General features: G+C 42.2%; 1 protein-coding gene across 1 annotated transcript; it reads left to right on the top strand.

The window, feature by feature from the left end:
• Positions 1 to 898: 898 nt before the first annotated feature.
• FUCA2 (alpha-L-fucosidase 2) lies at positions 899 to 17,311 on the top strand. The gene is made up of 7 exons (XM_037520501.2): positions 899 to 1,143; positions 3,120 to 3,307; positions 8,796 to 9,135; positions 11,109 to 11,319; positions 11,820 to 12,010; positions 15,078 to 15,186; positions 16,276 to 17,311. The coding sequence occupies exons 1-7, from the start codon at positions 914 to 916 to the stop codon at positions 16,414 to 16,416; spliced, it is 1,410 nt and encodes a 469-aa protein (XP_037376398.1). The 5' UTR covers positions 899 to 913; the 3' UTR covers positions 16,417 to 17,311.
• The last annotated feature ends 3,602 nt before the right edge of the window (positions 17,312 to 20,913 follow it).

The raw sequence follows: 20,913 nt of genomic DNA, 5'->3' as shown, positions 1-20,913 counted from the left end.
TTCTTCACGCGTCTCTCTGCTCCATGTGCCGCCCCCAGGTCTCCTTCTGGCTCTCCATCCTGCTCCCTTCCTTCCTCAGTCTCCTCTGCAGCTTCTTCTCCCTGCTCAGGTCCACCCTCCCTTGGGTGGGGTAGAAAACCTGGAACCTCCCCCTTTCCTGGGGACCACCCTATTACACCTTGATCAGTCATTCCAAGTTTCTGCTTCCTTCCCCAACCCTGCAGATTTCTTACACGTGCCATCCACGGGTTTCAGCTGTCTTCCCTTGCCCTGTTTTCTATGGCAGTGATTCTCATCATCCCGTGTCCAGCCCAGCAATATCAGCCTCAGGGAGGACTCGGTCAGAAACCACGTCCTCTGGACTCCACACAGACTACTGAACAGGAAACTTGGAATTGGACCTGATCCAGACCCAAGGTTGACAGTCACTGTCCTAACACACTAAGAATCTTGGGGCAGAGGCTGCGCACGATCCCGGTGGCCACAGTCCGCTCTCTGGCCTGGCAAAGACTGGGGCACTTGCCTCAGGTTCTGGCCTGAGGCTCGGTTCCAAAGTCGTGTTTTGCAGGCTTCGGGGTGGCGTCTGTAAGGGGCTGCAAGGCTTGAAGGGCGCTCCACAGGTCCTGAAAGCACACTGCTTCCCTTCCCGGCTCCTCTCTCCGCCGAGGACAGCTGGGAGCAGCAGCCCAGCAGCCTCAGGGCTGGCTGCAGGGCAGAGCAAGCGTCCACAGTCATGCAAATGAGAAACGCAGCCTTCTTGGGTCTTTTGGCCCGAAGGCCAAGTTCAGGGCCCCTCCCACCCCAGCGGGGGAGGGTGTGTTTCTCCCGGGACTGCTCGGTCAGGTGACAGCGTGAGAGGGCTCAGCGGGGACGCGGAAGAACTGGGGCTCGGGCCGGCCTCGGAGCCGGGGACATGCAGCCCCGGGGGCCGCCTGGGCTCGCGCGCTCGGCGCTGCTGCTGCTGCTGCTGCTGCTGTGGCTGCTGCGGGCTCGGGGTGCAGCCCCCGGCGCCGCGCGCTTCGACCCCACCTGGGAGTCCCTGGATGCCCGCCAGCTGCCGGCTTGGTTCGATCAGGCCAAGTTCGGCATCTTCATCCACTGGGGCGTGTACTCCGTGCCCAGTTTCGGGAGCGAATGGTTCTGGTGAGCGCACCTCCCTCCGGCTCTGACCCTGCGTTAGCCCCGCGGGCCTCCAGCCGCCACCCAGCCCGTCGCCTGCGCGTCTTTGTTTTGCACCCTTGTCAGTTTCGCTCCTTCTGTTTTCACCGGGTTAGCCGTGCCTGGTGTTTAAACCTATCATTGGTTGTGTCACTGGTTCGTGCTGAATGAACCACCAAGTTTTCTTCCCTGTGATGGCTAAATTGTCAGGCACTGAATATGACTTCTTGGTAGTGGCACAAATAATAATCCCTGCAAAGATGAGGGACTGAAGTCGCAGAAAGTGAGCGACTTGTGCAGGGTCTTGATGAGCGGTGGTGCTGGGCCTAAATTGCTGTCTAAGGAGACTCAGAATCTGTCTCATCGCTGTTCTGCTGCTTCCTCCCAACTCAGAATCTGTCTCATCGCTGTTCTGCTGCTTCCTCCCAATTCTCAGTCGTGTCTGGAAGTCTGGTGAAAACATAAATTCATGGGTGTGTGAAGCGTCTGTTCGTTTGGGCATGCACTGGCTCTTTGATGTTGGAATATTACCATGGAGGGCTCTAGGAAATTTAAAACAAAAAAAAAAGGTTCTAGAGTATTTATCCCCTTCAAGCCTTAAGTATTTGTAGATTTGCGCTATGACAGGCATGGCCTAAAAAATTACTCTTTAGATTTTACTTCTGTTACCAGCCTAACTGGGTCATATCATTGGCATTCAGAAAGCAGACTCTGAACCACGAGCCTGCTCCTACAAAGGCGGTGTTTAGTAGCGAGTGGGGCCAGCTTGGAAGAACAGCAGAGTTGGTCAACAAAGAACTACGAACCAGAGACACACTGGGGGGCAGGAGGGAAAGGAGGGACTGGGGTCAAAATAAGGGGGTTGTAATTGTATGGAGAATATAAAAATAAAATTTAAAAAAAAAGTACAGCAGAGTTGGTTCTCAGAAAAGTCTGCCTCTCAGTTTGTCAGTGAAGGAAGATTATACAGGAAGGTATGCAATGTGGGACCATCTAGGAGTGTTTCTTCATCTGGGGTGCAGGGCAGTCTAGGGGTAGTTGATCACAAGGCAGTTGATAATACTTGTGGATGAGCTGCTCTCTTCTGTGTTAGCAACTAAAACTACACTTCCTTGTTCCTGGGGCACTGATGGTACCAGCATCCTGGGAAAGAATGGAATTATTTTATTAAATATTAGACAGATGGAATTATTTTGTTAAACATTAGACTAGAACCTGAGGAATATGGTACAGTGACTTCTAAGGCAAGGGGCGTATTCTAGGTGCAGGCCCCACTATACTTTGAGATCTATGTGAAATGTGCATCTAATCTGTGTTACACAAAGCTGATGAAAGTCTTCAGGTATTATCTTCTTCAACATAGACATGGTATCAAATACATGTACCTAAGTGTGTGTTTGCGTGCATATGTTGTAGAGCAACCCCGATACAAACACTTGTAAATATATACGTGCACATGCTTATAATGTTAAAAAAATTCACAAATTTAGAGATCTAATTGGCTTTATTAAATGATTCATGAACTGGGCAGTATTTATTTTTTGTTATTTTATTTTATTTGTTTTTTTAAAGATTTATTTGTTTATGCATACAAGAACTGGGGTACAGGCCAGAGGTGTGGGGGTGGTGAGAGGATTCACCAGAGACAGAGTGGGGAGCAGAACAGGCAGATTGACTGAAATAAACTGCTGAGGGGAGCAGTGGGTGAGTCAGGAGAGGTCTGCTGTGCCATGTGAGTAGCTCCCTGCCCGGGGATTGAACTCATGCTGCAGCGGCTGCGGATAGCTTTTTATAGGTTGGGTCTTAACACCTTGTGCCACCAGGGAAGTCATACTCCAATTCTTTATGGCAAAGTTGAACTAGTGTGGGAAGTGAGAAAGCGACTCTGGGTGATTTGTGTAAGGTGGCTTCAGCAAGGGGAGCTTACTAAACTTGTGTGCTATTTCTGTTCCTCCCCATAGGTGGTATTGGCAAAAGGAGAAGAATCCAAAGTTTGTGGACTTTATGAAAAGTAATTACCCCCCTGGATTCAAATATCAAGATTTTGGACCCCTATTTAGAGCAAAATTTTTTAATGCCAGCCAGTGGGCAGATATTTTTCAGGCTTCTGGTGCCAAATACATTGTCTTAACTTCCAAACATCATGAAGGTAAGTAAGTGCAACATTTGTCAACTCCGACTGTGGCTGTGGAATGTAAAATAGTTTGTTTGGAAAAGACATTATAGTGGGGAATCCACATGTAGTCGGATCTCTTTCTTAGGAGATCCAGAAGTGGCCACTGACATTTGCTAATAATTTATTTAGTAAATAATTTTTTATTTTTTTTAAATTTATTTATTTATTTATACAAGCACTGGGTACAGTCAGAAGTGCGGGAGGGTGAAAGAATTCACCAGAGCCAGAGCGGGGAACAAAACAGGCGGACCAACGAAATACACTTCTGAGGGGAGCAGCGGGTGGCAGGAGAGGTCTGCGCGCCATGTGGGACACTCGTTGGCAGCCAGGGATCGAACTGGCGCTGCAGAGGCTGCGCACAGCTGCGCAGCTGTGCAGCCCAGAGCTCAACTGCTGCGCCACCAGGAGAGGCCCATTGCTAATAATTTAAGGGACCACATGTTTCACCTAGTTGGGAGGCATGGATGTGAGGGCCATTTGTCTGTGACATCTGTCATCCCATTGATTTCCAGTGTTGATTGGGCTAATCTGGCTGACTAGGTGGCTGTCCTCTTCCTCCCTCTTGTTCCATGTGTGTCCCTCCCAAGGCTGTGCACTTGGTCAAAGAGGACAGACTTCCCTGAATAGATCATTCTTGCGTCAAATGTATAAGTAGTTGCACTCCCCTGCCAGAACCTTCAAACAGGTCAATTGAAAAGCATTTCTTATGATACATTAGAAAAAAAAGACAAACAATTGCATTTTGTTATATTAAATTTTAATAATATTTCTAAGATTTGACTACAGCTCTTGGCCGTGGGGTGTGGGTTGCAGGCCTGTGTTTGTAAAGGAATTACATTCTTTCATTTCACCTTTGCAATGCATCTAGGGAGGCACCATAGGGTGTTGTTATTGTAGTCTCAATGGCACACCTGGTTGCACTTTCTGCTAACTCTTACATGGCCAAGTGGTGGACAGTTTGCTTTGTGATGAAAATGACACAGAACACTTGGTGTGAAAAGGACTGTGAATTATCAGCGGTAATGGAAGAATATCTAAAAGGAAACATGGTGGTTATAATAGTGTTTTCCAGAAAAGCAAAACCCATAGAAAGTATAATATATATGAAGAGACTTATAAGAAATTGGCTCACTCAGTTACAAGCTGAGAAGTCTAGACCCAGGAGAGCCAAGGGCCAGGGAGACTGTGGAAACCAGGAGAGGTGATGATATCTGTCCTGGTCTAAATCTGAGTATAAAGGCAGAAGATATATGTCTCAGCTTGGAGATGGGGAGAGTAAAGCTTCTTACTCAGCCTTTTAGTCTGTTTAGGCCTTCAGTTGGGCTGGATGAGGCCCAATCATTGAGAAGAGCAATCTCCTTTACCCAAGTCTGCTTATTTATATGTTCATCTTATGCAGAAATACTCTCAAAGTCATGTCCAGAGTAACATTTAACCAACTATCTGGACATCCTGGATCCTAGTGAAGTTGACACATAAAACTAACCAACATAATGGCCCCCCATTAATAGGACAGATTCCAGCATCTGTAAAATTCAGTATCTAGAAGAACGAGGAAGCGTCACTAAATTATTTTTTTTTAAAGATTTATTTATTTATGCACACAAGAGCTGGGGTACAGGCCAGAGGTGCGGAGGGTGAGAGAGTTCACCAGAGACAGGGTGGGGAACAGAACAGGCAGACTAACTGAAATATACTGCTGAGGGGAGCAATGGGCGAGTCAGGAGAGGTCTGCCGTGCCATGTGGGTCTCCTCCCTGGCTGGGGATTGAATTTGTGCTTCAGAGGCTGCGGATAGTTTCATAGGTTGCGTCTTAACCCCTTGCACCACCAGGGAGGCCCCACCATCACTAAATTCTTATTGTTTCAACCACATGTTAATTCATTAGAAAGTTTCCTTTGCATGACCATCTCTGCCTTGGTAGAGACATTTTGCACCATTGTTTTCTCTAGGGGCAGGGAGGTAGGAAGGAGGGAAGAAACAAAACTAAAAATCTGGAATTATCTTAGAATCTCTTTTCTTCTGGCCACATTCTGGTAGTTTAACGATTTTTTCCCCCTAAAGATGTGCCTCCTGCTGAGATAGATATTTATAAATTGTATTTGCTCGTGAACATGTTGACATCCTGATGTCCAGAAACTTCTCCAAGCTGTTTGGCACAAAGAAATACATAGGGAACTTGTTTAAAAAAGAAAAGAAAGTCTTAGTCATACTGTGAGGACAGATGATATAACCCACATTTATCAATTTTGTAGGAATTATGTTGTCAGATGTTTTCATTGCTTTTGGAAAAGGCTCCGCGGAACTTGATTAGGCGGGAAGACCAGAGTGTGGGCCTTTGGTTTTGGTGGTTGGGACACACTGAGGGAAGAGTTGTGGAGCAGGTTTGCAAGACAGGACTCTGCTGCTCAGTGGAGCCCTCTTGCTATTGGTTAGCAGTAATGAACAAGCACAATTGATTGTGTGACAATGGCAGGAGGAGCAGGGGCCAGGGGCGACAAAGGGTAATTAACTTTTTGGGGAATAGGAGGGATCATGTTGGCCACATGTACAGGGAGGACTCCTGTGCAGGTACTTGCTGTAATCTCTGAGCTACTCCCAGACCACCTCAGACCATGGCCACACAATCTGTCAACAGCTTCCTACGTGTCCCTGGCTGCCTCGTGATGTGGGCCATTGTCTTAAGGCAGTCATGCAGGAGTGCCTTATCCAAATCTCACACACACACACACACACACACACACACACCCGTGTGCATAGAGAGGCCACATGTGGTGGTGCTAGTGTGCCCGAGACCTGTGTGGTTTTAGCGCTGCCTGACATTAGAGCCTGTCAAGACGAAACATTTTGAACAAGACTGTAAATATTGACACTGCTTTGAAGTTCACCACAGACATCTTTGAAACATGTGTGAGCTGTTTGAAGAGCCTCTAAAAAATGAATCTCAAGAGTGAGTCAATTTAGACTTGTCCTAATTTATAAGAATAAGTGGTTCACGAAAAGCAGTTTCTATGTGTCTGTTCTCAGATGCTTTGATCTTCAGTGGGATAGTAACAATGTACTGATGTTCCTGTGCACTGGCTAAGTATTAGGAGGTTTTTATATTATAATATAAATATTTGAGTTTATATTACCTCTTCTAATATTTTTACATAGCAGTCTAAATGCAAATTTCTCTTAAAATGGGAATTCTTTCTAAGTACTCGTGTGAAGATACACATTTTTTTCCAACCCATTTCATTGGTAGGTCATTCATTTCAAGGTGATTTAAAAGAGCATCATCCATACTTATGACTTGAGAGTAGGATGAGGTTATAAATGGTGGGTATATTTTATTTATTTATTTTTTTTATTAAGGTAACATTGGTTTGCATCCAGAAACATGGGATCCCACCTCATCAGGTCCATGCTACCACACCACACCCACCACCAAGGCACCCAAGCTCCCCCACCCCATCCACTGTGCCCTTCCCCCTTCATCTTCACGCTTCCCCTCCCCCTCAGCTAGTCTCAGTTTTGTGTTTTTTTTAAAGATTTATTTATTTATACAAGCACCGGGTACAGTCAGAAGCACGGGAGGGTGAGAGAATTCACCAGAGCCAGAACAGGGAGCAGAACAGGCAGAAGGACCGAAGTGCACTGCTGAGGGGAGCAGCGGGCGGCAGGAGAGGTTTGCGTGCCATGTGGGACCCTTGGCCGGGGATCGAACCAGCGCTGCAGAGGCTGCGGGCAGCTTTGCAACCCGGCACTCAACCGCTGCGCCACTGGGGAGGCCCACAGTTTTTTTTTTTTTTTTTAAATTTGTTTATTTATGCATACAAGAACTGGGGTACAGGCCAGAGGTGTGGATGGTGAGCGGATTTACCAGAGACAGAGTGGGGAGCAGAACAGGCAGACTGACTGAAGTACACTGCTGAGGGGAGCAGGAGCAGTGGGCGAGTCAGGAGAGGTCTGCTGCACCATGTGGGTTGCTCCCTGGCTGGCCAGGGATGGACCTCGTGCTGCAGTGGCTGCGGACAGCTTCATAGGTTGTGTCTTAACCCCTTGTACCACCAGGGAGGCCCTAGCCTCAGTTTTACATTCAGAATTCTAGTGTTTGTTTTTGGCTTGGTTTTGATTGACCTTGGTTTTTATTTTTATATTCTGCACATAACTATCTAGTATTTTTCTCCTTATGACTTATTCCACTTAGCATTATCCTCTCCAGTTTTACCCATGTTGTTGTAAATGGCAAGAGTTCATCTTTTTTTTGGTCATAGCTGAGTAGTATGCCACTGTTGAATATACCACATCTTCCTAATCCACTCATCTGTCATTGGCCACCCAGGTTGTTTCCATAACTTGACTATTACAAATATTGCTGCAATGAGTGTGCGAGGACTTATATTCCTTCCCATTAGTGATTTTGCATTCGTCTCCTAGATATCTAGGGTGGTAATTACTGCATTGTGTGGTAGTTCTATTTTTAATATTTTGATTAACCTCCACTGTGTTTTCCATAGGGGCTGTACCAGCCTGAGGTATGGAGAGTGTATTTTAAAGTACAAACTACTGGGGAATAGTGCCCCCCTGGTTAAATGAATAACAAGGCTAAAGAAGATTCACTACACATGGATCCCTAGTGTTCTACAAATCATACTATAAAAAGTAGATAACCCGGAAACTGGAGTATATACTTTAATCTTTGTTCAAAGGACAAATAAGAATCTCATAGGAGCGCATCACCGGGTCTTCAATATAAGCAGTAGTTGTCATAGTGGAGCATGGGAGACATGGATAGTGTTCCCAGGTTAACAGCCATTTGCTGACGGTGATGATGAGTCTGTGCTGGACCCCACGATAGCAGGGAACACTGCAGACGGGACACTGTTCCTCAAGGAGCACGTATTCTTTTTTTTTTTTTTTTTAAGATTTATTTATTTATGCACACAAGGGCTGGGGCACAGGCCAGAGATGCAGGGGGTGAGAGGATTCACCAGAGACAGAGTGGGGAACAGAACAGGCAGACTGACTGAAATACACTGCAGAGGGGAGCAGTGGGGGAGACAGGAGAGGTCTGCTGTGCCATGTGGGTAGCTCTCTGGTTGGCCGGGGATCGAACTCGTGCTGCAGAGGCTACGGATTGCCTCATAGTGCGGTACTTAACCCCTTGTGCCATCAGGGAGGCCCAAGGAGCAAAATATTCTAAGAAGGAAAATAGAGGTAATGGCTCTGACTATACTGACCTTAAGAGGTATCTAGAGAGTTACTTTTAAAGGTCTTGGTTCTGTCTAGTTTGAATTCTCTTTTGTTTCTCGTAAAAAAGAGAATATATACTATGGATAAACCTGTCCTAAAAGCTGTTTGCAGAAGCAGCTATTTCTATCTCTTGCATACTCTCTTGCTTCATGTTCCAGAGCTGGGAAGTTACTAAGATTGTGAGATTGATTTGCTTACAAAGGTTTTTACTGTACTGTTTCAGGCTTCACCTTGTGGGGCTCAGAGTACTCGTGGAATTGGAATGCTGTAGATGAGGGGCCGAAGAGGGACATCGTCCAGGAACTTGAAGTAGCCATTAGGAACAGGACGAACCTGCGTTTTGGACTCTACTATTCCCTTTTTGAATGGTTTCACCCGCTCTTCCTTGAGGATGAAGCCAGTTCATTCCATAAGCGACAATTTCCATTTTCTAAGATGCTGCCTGAGCTCTACGAGTTAGTGAACAAATATCAGCCTGAGGTCCTGTGGGCAGATGGTGATGGAGGGGCCCCTGATTCCTACTGGAACAGCACAGGCTTTCTGGCCTGGCTGTACAATGAAAGGTGTGTATGCAGTGTGATTGCTGTTATTGACCTTATACATGTATGATTTTTAAAAAAGATTTATTTATTTATGCATACAAGAGTTGGGGTGCAGGCCAGAGATGCAGGGGTGTGAGAGGATTCACCAGAGACAGAGTGGGGAACGGAACAGGCACTTCTACTGAAAATACACAGCCGAGGGGAGCAGCAGGCGAGACAGGAGAGGTCTGCTGTGCCGTGTGGGTAGCTCCCTGTTGGGTGCTTGAGCTCCTGCCACAGTGGCTGGAGATTTGATATATTAATTTTATGGGTTGTTCTTTTCATCTATGCTGGTCTTTTATGACCCCTATTCTGGGAACTTGGCTTATTCATTACTCTTTTTTTTTTTTTTAAGATTTTTTAATTTATTTATACAAGCAGTGGGTATAGTTAGAAGCGCGGGAGGGTGAGAGAATTCACCAGAGCCAGAGTGGGGAACAGAACAGGCAGATGGACCGAAATACACTGCTGAAGGGAGCAGCGGGCGGCAGGAGAGGTCTGTCGCGCCATGTGGGATCCTTGCTGGCAGCTGGGGATGGAACCAGCACTGCAGAGGCTGTGGGCAGCTTCGTAGCCCAGTGCTCAACCGCTGCACCACCAGGGGAGGCCCTATTCATTACTCTTTTTAATTATATACTTTATCATTCCTCTAATTCCTTCTTTTTATCCTCTTACCTTTTGATAATCATTGCTGCCTAGTCAATGTCACCCTTGTCTGTCTCTTTTCCTTGGCCATCAGCATGCTCACCTCTTCAAGTCCTTTCCTATTGCTTTCTAGCATGTCCCAGGCTGCACCATTAAAACAAGCGGTTTTGAAAATAAAAAAAAAAAGAACAAGGGGTTTTGACTGAGCTCCTGTAATAGGTTTAAACTCCAGGGACAAGTTTATATTTCTACTAGTGGTATGTGCTATGAAGTCAGAGGGCATTTTGCTTGCTTTCTCTGGGTCCACGAAGGCCGCACAAACTTATACTTAAAACAAGTTTCTCCAGGTTCTCCTTCCAAGAGGAAAACAGGTGGAGGACCCACTTCTGCTCGTGAATGCAAACTTTCTAAGTAGCAAAGTGGAGAGATGCACGCACTGGCATCTGCTATGATGAGTAATGTTGTGGGGATGTTTCTTTTCACAGCGAAGCCCATGATGGTAACAGTAAAATTTTCTGAGATTTCTCAATCTTCGGCACCACTGTAAGAGAAAGGCTAGAACACACGTATGAGGTTATTCAGTTTTAGGTGAGAAGGTTGGCTTGAGTGTAAGTTCAGTTTTGGCTCTCATTCAAAATATGGGAGGAGGGCCTCCCCGGTGGCGCAGCGGTTGAGCGCTGGGTCGCGAAGCTGCCCACAGCCTCTGCAGCGCCAGTTCGATCCCCGGCTGCTCCCCGGCCACCGGAGGAGGGTCCCACATGGTGCGCAGACCTCTCCTGCCGCCCGCTGCTCCCCTCAGCAGTGTACTTCGGTCCTTCTGCCTGTTCTGCTCCCCGCTCTGGCTCTGGTGAATTCTCTCACCCTCCCGCGCTTCTGACTGTACTCAGTGCTTGTATAAACAAACAAACAAATAAATAAACAAACAAATAAATAAATAAAAATACATGCCTCTTTAAAAAAATATGGGAGGAGGCTTCAAATAATAGTATAGTAACTCATGTAAGTGCTACGGGGGCTGGGCACAGGGCTAGGTGTTTTTACATTAATTATTTCTGTTCTAATAATAAGTAGAGAAATTGGTTGTTCAGGGGAGCTATCAACATGCTCTAGGACAGTTTACTTAGAAAGTACCAGAGCCAGGCTGCAATCATCTGAGGTGTATCTGACTTCAAGATCATGGGGTTTGCATTCATGTTTATCCTATGATTACATTTCAGAAGAGGATTTTCAGTAGACTTCTTTTCAGTGACATCTTTTTGTGTAAAAATAATTTTATGTTTGGTTTGAAAAAGTTACACTTTTCATTTCAGCCCTGTCCGGGACACGGTAGTCACTAATGACCGCTGGGCAGCAGGTAGCATCTGCAAGCATGGTGGCTACTATACCTGCAGTGATCGTTACAACCCAGGACATCTTTTGCCACACAAATGGGAAAACTGCATGACAATAGACAAGCTTTCCTGGGGCTACAGGAGGAATGCTGATATCCGTGACTATCTTACAATTGAAGAACTGGTGAAGGTACAGTAAAATGTCTGGTGACTATTGGTAAGATCCTTCATAGAGTGGGAATTATTCTTAGACTAGTGACCTATAGGGGCCTCCCTGGTGGCATAAAGGGTTAAGACACCGCACTATGAAGCTATCTGCAGCCACTGAAGCATGAGTTCCATCCCTGGCCAGGGAGGTGACCCACATAGCACAGCAGACCTCTCCTGTCTCACTCACTGCTCCCCTCAGCAGTGTATTTCAGTCAATCTGCCTGTTTTGTTCCCAACTCTGTCTCTGGTGAATCCTCTTAGCCCTCACACCTCTGGCCTGTACCCCAGTTCTTGTATGCATAAATAATAAATAAATCTTAAAAAAAAATTTAAAGACTAGTAACCCGTAAACACAGGATGTTATTCTATCCTTGTATTTTTGTTCTCCTAGTTAGTGACTACATAGGCATATATAGATATTTTAATATATTCTCCATGTAATTTATTTATTAAGAACTATATTTATTTCCTAACTTTTAGCAACTTGTAGAAACAGTTTCATGTGGAGGAAATCTTTTGATGAATATTGGGCCCACACAAGATGGCACCATTTCTGCAATTTTTGAGGAGCGATTAAGGCAAATGGGGACCTGGCTAAAAGTCAATGGAGAAGCCATTTATGGAACCCACCCATGGAGAGCCCAGAATGACACTTTCACCCCAGATGTGTGGTAAGTTATCTTTGTAAGTAAGTACTATTTGATAGAGAAAATCCTTTAAGATTTCTCAGAGATATAAAGAGAGAAGTAGGATAAAAATGGAAATTGGATGAATATCTACTTTATGCAGGGCATATTCCAAACCTTATTTAATGTTTTGAACACTTATTATTTATCACATTGAGCTTGAATCATCCCTAGATACCTCCTTATGGTGAATAAATTTTAGTGAAAAGTAGTCAGCTCTTACAAAAATTGCCATTCAGAAATATGCATAGAGGTTAATCCAAAAGAGAGGATAGGGCCTCTCTGGTGGCTCAGGGGTTAAAGACAGCTCTACCAAGCTACTGCCAGCCACTACAGCACAAGTTCAATTCCTGGCTGGCCAGGGAGCTACCCACATGGCACACAGGCCTCTCCTGACTTGCACGCTGCTCCCCTCAGCAGTATATTTCAGTCAGTCTGCCTGTTCTGTTCCCCACTCTGCCTCTGGTGAATCCTCTCACCCCCCCGCATGTCTGGCTTTCATCCAAGTTCTTGTATGCATAAATAAATAAATCTTTAAAAACAAAATAAAAGAGAGACTGTTTAGTTATTTAAATATATCACATCAAATTAATAAACAAGTGATGCCGAAGGTCAGAAAAATATTAGAAATCAATCAAAATAACAGCATCATTTTTTAAAATAAAATATTTATTTATGCATAACAATCTGGGGTACAGGTCAGAGATCTGAGGGATGAGAGGATTCACCAGAGACAGAGAGAGAAGAAGAACAGGCAGATTGACTGAAATACACTGCTGAGGGGAGCAGCAGGCGAGTCAGGAGAGGTCTGCTGCGCCATGTGGGTTTCTCCCTGGCCGGCCGGGGATCGAACTCGTGATGCAGAGGCTGCAAAGAGCTTCATAGTGCTAACAGCATCATTTTAATTGATTAAAAAGTTATAACTTGCTCATATTATTCTAAAAATCTAAACATGAAGTACTTGAAAATTATCTTGCTAATTTTTCTCTTAACTAGTATTTTCTTAAAAGCTCAGTCTCAGGCTCTGGCTAAGCTTGGTAAGGTTCGTTGTACTGTTACAGAGCAACCTCGATAAAAAAAGGGTTCCCTGACTGTGGGTCCTCACCAGTGCCCTTAAAGGGGACTTGTTAATGCTAAACTGCAAACATACACAAAAGATTGATAAAAGGTTTATTTACAAGGTAAGGCAAAATGCAGTAATGAATAACCCCGGGAGAAAAAAAGAGAATCCCAATGACCCATCGAGCTGGCGAAAAGCTGAGCACACTGCGTGGCCAAGAGGGCGATCCTGGCCACAGGGCCAGTTAAATACTCAAACCGAGAACCTAGTTGCTGAGCTGGGCCCTGAGGTCTTCGCAACCTTCCCTTTGGTGATCATGGGATTTGTAGTTCCCAGTGTCGTGTGGGTGGAGTCCACAAAGCCTGTATGGAGTTTGCACAGGACATCCTTTCCCCCAACAGGTAAATGAGGATCTGAATCGGAGTTGCAAATATGATGGTTTGTGAAGTGGGGTCTTAACATAAAGAAATGGGTAGTATTAGTCTAACTCTCAAAATTCACTTTGTGTTGCCACTAACGTGTTTAAAACCTGATCAAGCATAAATCAATAAGATTAGACTAAATGTTCTTTGAGCTCACTTGACTTATGATTTAAAAGAAATGGTCAACTCACTTAAGAAAATGAAGGCAATTGAGACAGAAGCAAATGTGGAATTCTAGAATGTTGCATTGGAGCAGTCACAATGAGAGCTCAGTACCAAGCCTTCCTTTTGCAGGGACAGGTGTAAATCTGGTTTTTGCATTTGCTCCTGTGCTTCTATTTGGAATGAGGGTGACTGATTTGTGACTTCATGGTCATTTACCATTATCCCATTGTTTTCTTTCAATAAAGATAAAAGCCAAGACATTTTAAAAAGGCCTCTAATGCTTGTGTCTGGCTCCACCCTCTTCATGGAACCCAGGTGGCCCTGCTCTCCATCCTCACCACAGATTCTGTGACACTTACAAGGTCCTATAAAAATCGACTCGCTGCTGTCTCTGTGATCTTGTCTGTTATCAAAATCACCCTCACATGCCTCTTTCAGCTCTACCCACGGTCAAGCATGGGGATGGCTGTTTGCTGTCCTCTGCCTGGAAGGCACTTTTTCCAGATACTCACATGGTTTTTCCTCCGTCTTCAGGTCTCCTCGATACCACTTCCTCAAAGGTCTTTCCTGGTTATTCTATTAAAAGAACACCCAGATCCCTCCTTGACAAGCTAGTGTGCTCTGTCTTTCTTATCTGACTTCAGTTTATCCCATAGCACTTCATAATCACCAGACATATTTATTTTCTGTTTCTAACTTTTCCCACTACCACATAAGCTCCACGAGTTCAAGAAATTTGTTCAGTGCTGCACCTTCAGTTCTAAAAACAGCAACTAGCATTTTAAGAATTCGATTAAGTATTTGTTGAATCATTGACTGAATAAATGAACAAATTCTGTTTTCTTTGTCTAGAGTTTATGCTTACACATTGCTTTGTTCTCACTTTGAGTCTCAGACGGAATGTTATTTCTTGGAGAGACTTCTTGCTGATGGTTTAATCTGAAGAGACACCTTGTTACAGTCAGCCAAGGCCCTTTTCTTTCGTTGTGCTTTTCAAAACTTACACTTTTATATTATTTGTGTATTTGATGTCTGCCTTCCTTACTCTAGTCTAAGCTCCATAAAAGAATTTTCTGTTATCTCTAACATGGGACACAGCATTAACATGTACACAGCTATTGAATGAAGATAAAGATTTGCGTCTGAGCTTGCATCTTACCTGCTGTGTTCATATTCCTCTATCTATATCCAACTCCTCAAGAACAGTAAGATGAAGAGCAGTACCATCCCAGAAAACTCTTTGTTCTAAGAACATCCAGAAATTGTGGGAGAAAGTGTTTTAAATGGGACTATTTTTCTTTCCTGTATTAATGGAGACTTGCTAAATGAAAATATCTCTATAAAATAATTTTATGCCTGAGCCATAAATGAGAAACATTACTATGCTTTCCCCCCTTTTAACCAGGTACACATCCAAGCCCAAAGAAAAACTGGTCTATGCCATGTTTTTTAAGTGGCCCATATCAGGACAGCTGCTTCTTGGACAACCCGAAGCCATTCTGGGGGCAACAGAGGTAAGAGGGAATTTTATCTTTCTTCTTTTAAACTGTTGATAAGACAATCCTGATGAACTCATAATTTTTAACTGTAAGGAGAGCTTTACATGTGCTCCTGTTATACTGCACAAGAATAACTTTGACCAATGTTTGGCCAAAATTTTTGGAAACTTTGTTTCCCAGAAAAGTAACCTTATAAAATAGTTACATAACCCCCACACATAGCAATGTAAAATAGATATTTTTCTTCAACAGTTGTTCACAGTTGTTCAGGTTCACTGCATGCATCCAAAATTGGAATTCAGGTTCTTCTCCTGACATCTGAATAAAAATAAGATGCCATGGTTCAAATTTTTAAGAGCCTTTTATAAATTCATAACAATTTTTGGAGAAAGTGAAAGATTAATCCAGAAGCTGTAACCACCAGGTCTGGCATTGAGTTCTTTTTGGTATATGTTATAGCTTTTTAAAAAAAGACATTTATAACTCACTGCCCTGGATATGACAAATCATTTAATTTATCTATACTTCTTTGGCCTCCATTAATACTGTTATTTTAAAAAGGATCACTTTTGTTCTTGTATTGCGCTACCTAAGCAAAACTTTGATTCAAAATAACCCTAGACATATACAAAACTATTTAAATTTATTTACTATAAAATTAGGATATAAACAATTACAGTAATAATTAATCACATGTATTCACGTTAGTGAAAGGTACTGGGAAGTCTGAGGAGGAAGAGTGGCTGAATATGAGAGGCAGCCTTTCTCCAAACATTCTGTTTAAGAGCTGGGCAGCAGATTAATCCCTTTCCCTGAATCCTCTCTGTGGCATTTTCCTCCTTCTGCCTCTAATCAGCCTTTACAATCCTTCTCCCCAACTCCAGCACACTTTTATATCCCATAGAAGAGTTATATAGAAGCAAGACAGATATATGGACTCATTTGGAACAAGAATTAAAACACCTTGTGAACCACTCAATAAAAATGAAAAATAAAAGCTCCTGTCTACGGCACTTTTTAAGAAATGTTACCTACTTCTTCTCAATAAAGTGGGGAAGTCAGAAGTATATTTGGAGACATTTGTGTGTTTTCTTTTAATTGCAGGTAAAACTACTGGGACATGGACAGTCACTTAACTGGACTTCCTTGGAGAAAAATGGCATTATGGTGGACCTGCCACAGCTAACTATTCATCAGATGCCCTGTCAGTGGGCCTGGGCTCTAAGATTGACTAATGTGATCTAATTTGCATCAGTGGTTTGTGTTGCAGTTACAGCTTAGACTGTAAATTACCAGGTTTCCATATAACTGTAGCACATAGAGAAAGCAAATATAAAGTTGCCAAAATGACCAAGTCATTATTTTATTAGGTAACTCAGCCCTTTCACCTCTCCTCTTACTCCCTACGTTTTCCTCTAAATTAACACATAGCTGTTTTATCTCTCCATTGCACTTTGCCATGTGAGGTCCCTTTGTATTGAATTCATTTCCATGTGTGATTGAGAGGTGGAAATTATTGCTTTGATGTAGCTAAGAATTGGTGGTTTGAAGGACTAAACTGTGCCTCTTGCAAAATTCCTATGTTGAAGCCAATATGATTGTATTTGGATACAGAGACTTTAAAGCAGTAATGGAGGTTAAATGAAGTTAAAAGGGTGGGTTCCCAATCCAATATGACTGGTAGACTTATGAGAAGAGGAAGAGACATCCAAGATGCAAGCACACAGGAAAGACCATGTCAGGACACAGTGAGACGTGTGCCACCTGCAAGCCATGAAAAGGCCTCAAGAGAAACTGAATCTGCCACACCCTGACCCCGGGCTGTCAGCCTCCAGAACTATGAGAAACTACTGTTATTTAAGTCACTTAGCCTCTGGTGCTTTCTTATGGCAACCCTAGTAGACTAACACAGGTGGTATAGATACAATAAATTGGGCTTAACATATATTTACAATGCTTACTTTTTTTTTGGTAAAAAAATCTTTCCTTTTGGTAATAAAACTGATAAATGTTCAGTGTAGATGTTTAAAATTATACAGAAATGCTCAAAATAAAATCACTGTTCAGATTCCTATTACTGTTTTAGTACATATTATTCATATTTTTTTGGGGGGGGTGTTTAGGCGTAGGGCCTATTTTTGTAGATGGGCTAATTAGATCTGTTTACTATATTTGCCTTTAAACAAACTGAAGTTGAAAAACTAGTTAAAAATTAGGAAGTCTAGTCAGATCTGCTCTTAAAATGAAGAAAATACTGATGTAAAAGTACTGATTTTCATATAAATTTAAGGAAACACTGATTTAAGAAGTCATCCTCCTCAACAAAAGATGTTTAATAAGGTCAGATTTTTATTTGAAGTACTACAGGTTTGATGTTGTTACAGTAATTAAATGCAAAAATCTTACTTTTTTCAAAAACATTTTGAAGAGTGAAATAAAACACAACTCATTTTATTTCCTAAAATCATGCTAAAGTTGAAAATCTTTTTAAAAAATTACTCATGGTTGAAGTTCATGACTGTCATGATTTGAAACCATGCTGATATATTTACATTGATAAATACATCAGTATATTTATTACATGTTTAATAGCATTGAATCCCAATTGACATCTTATTAGAATTCCAAATGTGAACAGATGTGCATGATTCTAAAAACTAAATGAAAAAAAAGTGGGAAAAATCCTCAAACAATACCAAATAAATATTATTAGAGGAAATAATATAAAAAGTAGGGTCATCTATTTGAAGAAAATAATTTTAAGACTAAAACTTGTCAGCCACTTAGATTCCTATTCTGTCCACCTATACTTTGACAATTGAGAATAAAGGAAGAAAAGCAAATATTTCAGCCAATTATAGCTAGATATAGGGTTTATTTAATGAGTAGCTATTGAGGGAGCCAAGTGATAAAATAGAGCTCAACAATTGAAGGTGCTGATAAAACGCTTTGCTAGTAACCAGAAACTGTATGTGAAAAATATGAGACACCTAATTTAAAGTTATATTAAGGCTTATCTTTCATACATGTGAAAAGTACCACAACTGGGTCTCCTAACAAAGATTTAAAAATAGGGGCCTCCCCAGTGGCCTATGGGTTAAATCTCAGTGCTATCACCACAATGGCCTGAGTTCAATCCCTGGCCAGGGAGCTAACACACATGGCGCAGCAGACCTCTCCTGTCTTGCCCACTGCTCCCCTTTGCAGTGTATTTCAGTAGATGCACTTGTTCTGCTCCCCACTCTGTCTCTGGTGAATCCTCTCATCCCCTAGGATTCTGGCCTATACCCCAGTTCTATGCATAAATAAAATCTTTAAAATATATAAAAATATACAAAGTTCCTAGAGTTATCATTGGTGTGGAAAACAAGAATTATGGTAAGGCTAGTGAAAAATCAGGTCTCTCATTACCTATTTTAAGCCAATTGTTTTTTATCTCCAATGAATTAACCCTTTTCCCAGAGCTACTAATAGGTAAAAATTGCCTTATTAGAATTTCAGTAACTTGATTTTTCTTTGTGTGACTAATGTTGAAGGTAAACCAAATTAAGTCACTAGATTGAATATCTAGACATTACTAAAATTAAAATTACTAAAGAGGATGAGAGGATTCACCAGAGACAGAATGGGGAGCAGAACAGGTGGATTTACTGAAATACACTGCAAAGGGGAGCAGTGGGCGAGGCAGGAGAGGTCTGCTGTGCCATATGGGTCAGCATCCTGCCCTGGGATCAAACTCAGGCCGTAGCGGTGACAGTGCTGAGACTTAACCCCTAGGCGTCTAGGGTGGTCTCTATCTCATTTTCTTTTGAGTGCCACATTGAAGCAATGCAATTGCCCTAGTCAGGTATTCAAATAAATATGAAGTGGGAAAACAATAAATAAGACAGTTATTTTGTCTTCTCTTAATTTTGATTATGTAAGTAGATCTATCTAGGTAAAAATCCTCCCACCTAATATCCAAACAATTACATACTCATCAAATTTTTATATAAACACACTTAACATATTTATACAGGTTTGAAGGAGAAAAAAGTAGAATTTGTGCTAAGTAATCTCCATTTAAACAACTCACTAGTTTAACTGATGCTATTTTCTTAAAAGAACCAAGTGATCGATGCCAAGGGCAAGCTGTCCTTACTATAGTTCTCAGTTAGGACTGTGTCTGGCACACCCAGCTTCCATTTGCTGCAATATGTTTCCCAAGGGTGAACTGAATTTGTTACTGTAGTGGATTGAATATTCTCCAATTTATGTCCACCAGAAGCTCAGATGGCAATCTTACTTAGAAGTAGTGTCTTTGCAGATGTAGTTAAGTGTTGAAATAAGACTATATTGGACATGAGTAGAAGAGAAAAAAATATAGACACACAGGAGAGGCCGTGTGAAGATAGGCACAGATTGGAATGATGCTGCTACAAACCAAGGAACACTAGACTGAGAAGCTGGATGAGTCAAAGAAGGATTCAAAGGCTTTTTCTCCTGGAGTTATCACAGGGAGCAGGGCCCTGTTGACAACTTGAGCTCTGAATGATAAATTATTTCTGTTGCTAACCAACCAGTTAGTGGTAATTAGTCATGGCAGCTCTAGGAAATGAATACTTACTAAACAAATGGATCATGACAGTTGAACTTTTTAATCATGATTATATAAAACTTGGTAACACGAGTGTGAAGAGTTGTAGTTTCTGTGAAAGTCGAGTACTTAGGAAAGATTTTTCTTTAAGAGGTATTGGTTAATTGTGGGCAAAACAGTTCTTGTAGGTTGGGGACAATACAGTAAAAATGTGCAAGAATTTTGTAGGCCTGGCTCACAACTATATCATGTAATACATGTGATTTGTACAAGATAGGTTATTAGAGAATGTTTAGAAATGGACCTGTAGAGAAAATATGGGAAAGGCCTGGTTCCTACATTAAATAATTCATGAAGAATATATCAAATTTTTAAAAGCCAAAATATTGAAGAACGTATGTGCTATGTATTATGTGACATCTCTTTATTGGCTTAGTCTGTATCTGGTCCAGCAGCAGCCCCCAGCCATGTGTTATTTTTATTATTTCCTGCTATCAGTGCCTTTTTTGGATTAATCAAACAACTAAGGGTACCAGACAAGAGGGTTCTTCCTGCACTATTGAAAGGCACATTTGCATATCTAAGTACAGTTAGCTTCAAATACATGTAGTTTTTACCTTGTCATCTCTTCAATTGCCACAACTTCTCCAGATGTAGATGATTTCAAGTAATAATTTTCAGTTGATCAGCTTTATATCCTTACATATCCATGCCTGTTCACCTCGAATTTTCCCTGGATGAAATCCTGGGTTAACATTGCTGAAAGAGATGCATGCCCTATTACACACACACACATTTGCTAATTTTTCAAAATGCAGTTTTTCTGTCACCCTATTAGAAATAACATCATTATATTCCATTAGACTTTAGGAAGAAGCATTTGCCCCTTCTACCTTTACATTTGTTTTGTTAGTTTTTAAGAGACATTCTAGATACAGACCCCCTAAGCAGTTGCTTTGAGACTCGCCTAAACTTAGAAGAGATCTTACAGCTCATTTTCTACCTTCTATTATTTAGCTATAAGTTATGTTGGAGGAACATAAAATGATGTCACTGAAAACATTTTGATTCTGATGATACATATTGATTCAATTATTTCTGCCCGAAATATCCTTATAAATACAGAACTATAGGGGACAATGCAATTTTTCTTTTTTAGATGAAAA

The sequence above is a fragment of the Talpa occidentalis genome, unplaced genomic scaffold (assembly GCF_014898055.3).
Source record: "Talpa occidentalis isolate TD23 unplaced genomic scaffold, MPIMG_talOcc4v2.1 talOcc4.2, whole genome shotgun sequence".
NCBI classification, from domain to species: Eukaryota; Metazoa; Chordata; class Mammalia; order Eulipotyphla; family Talpidae; genus Talpa; species Talpa occidentalis.
Note: the sequence above shows the minus strand (reverse complement) of the source record. Positions and strands in the feature narration are given on the sequence as shown.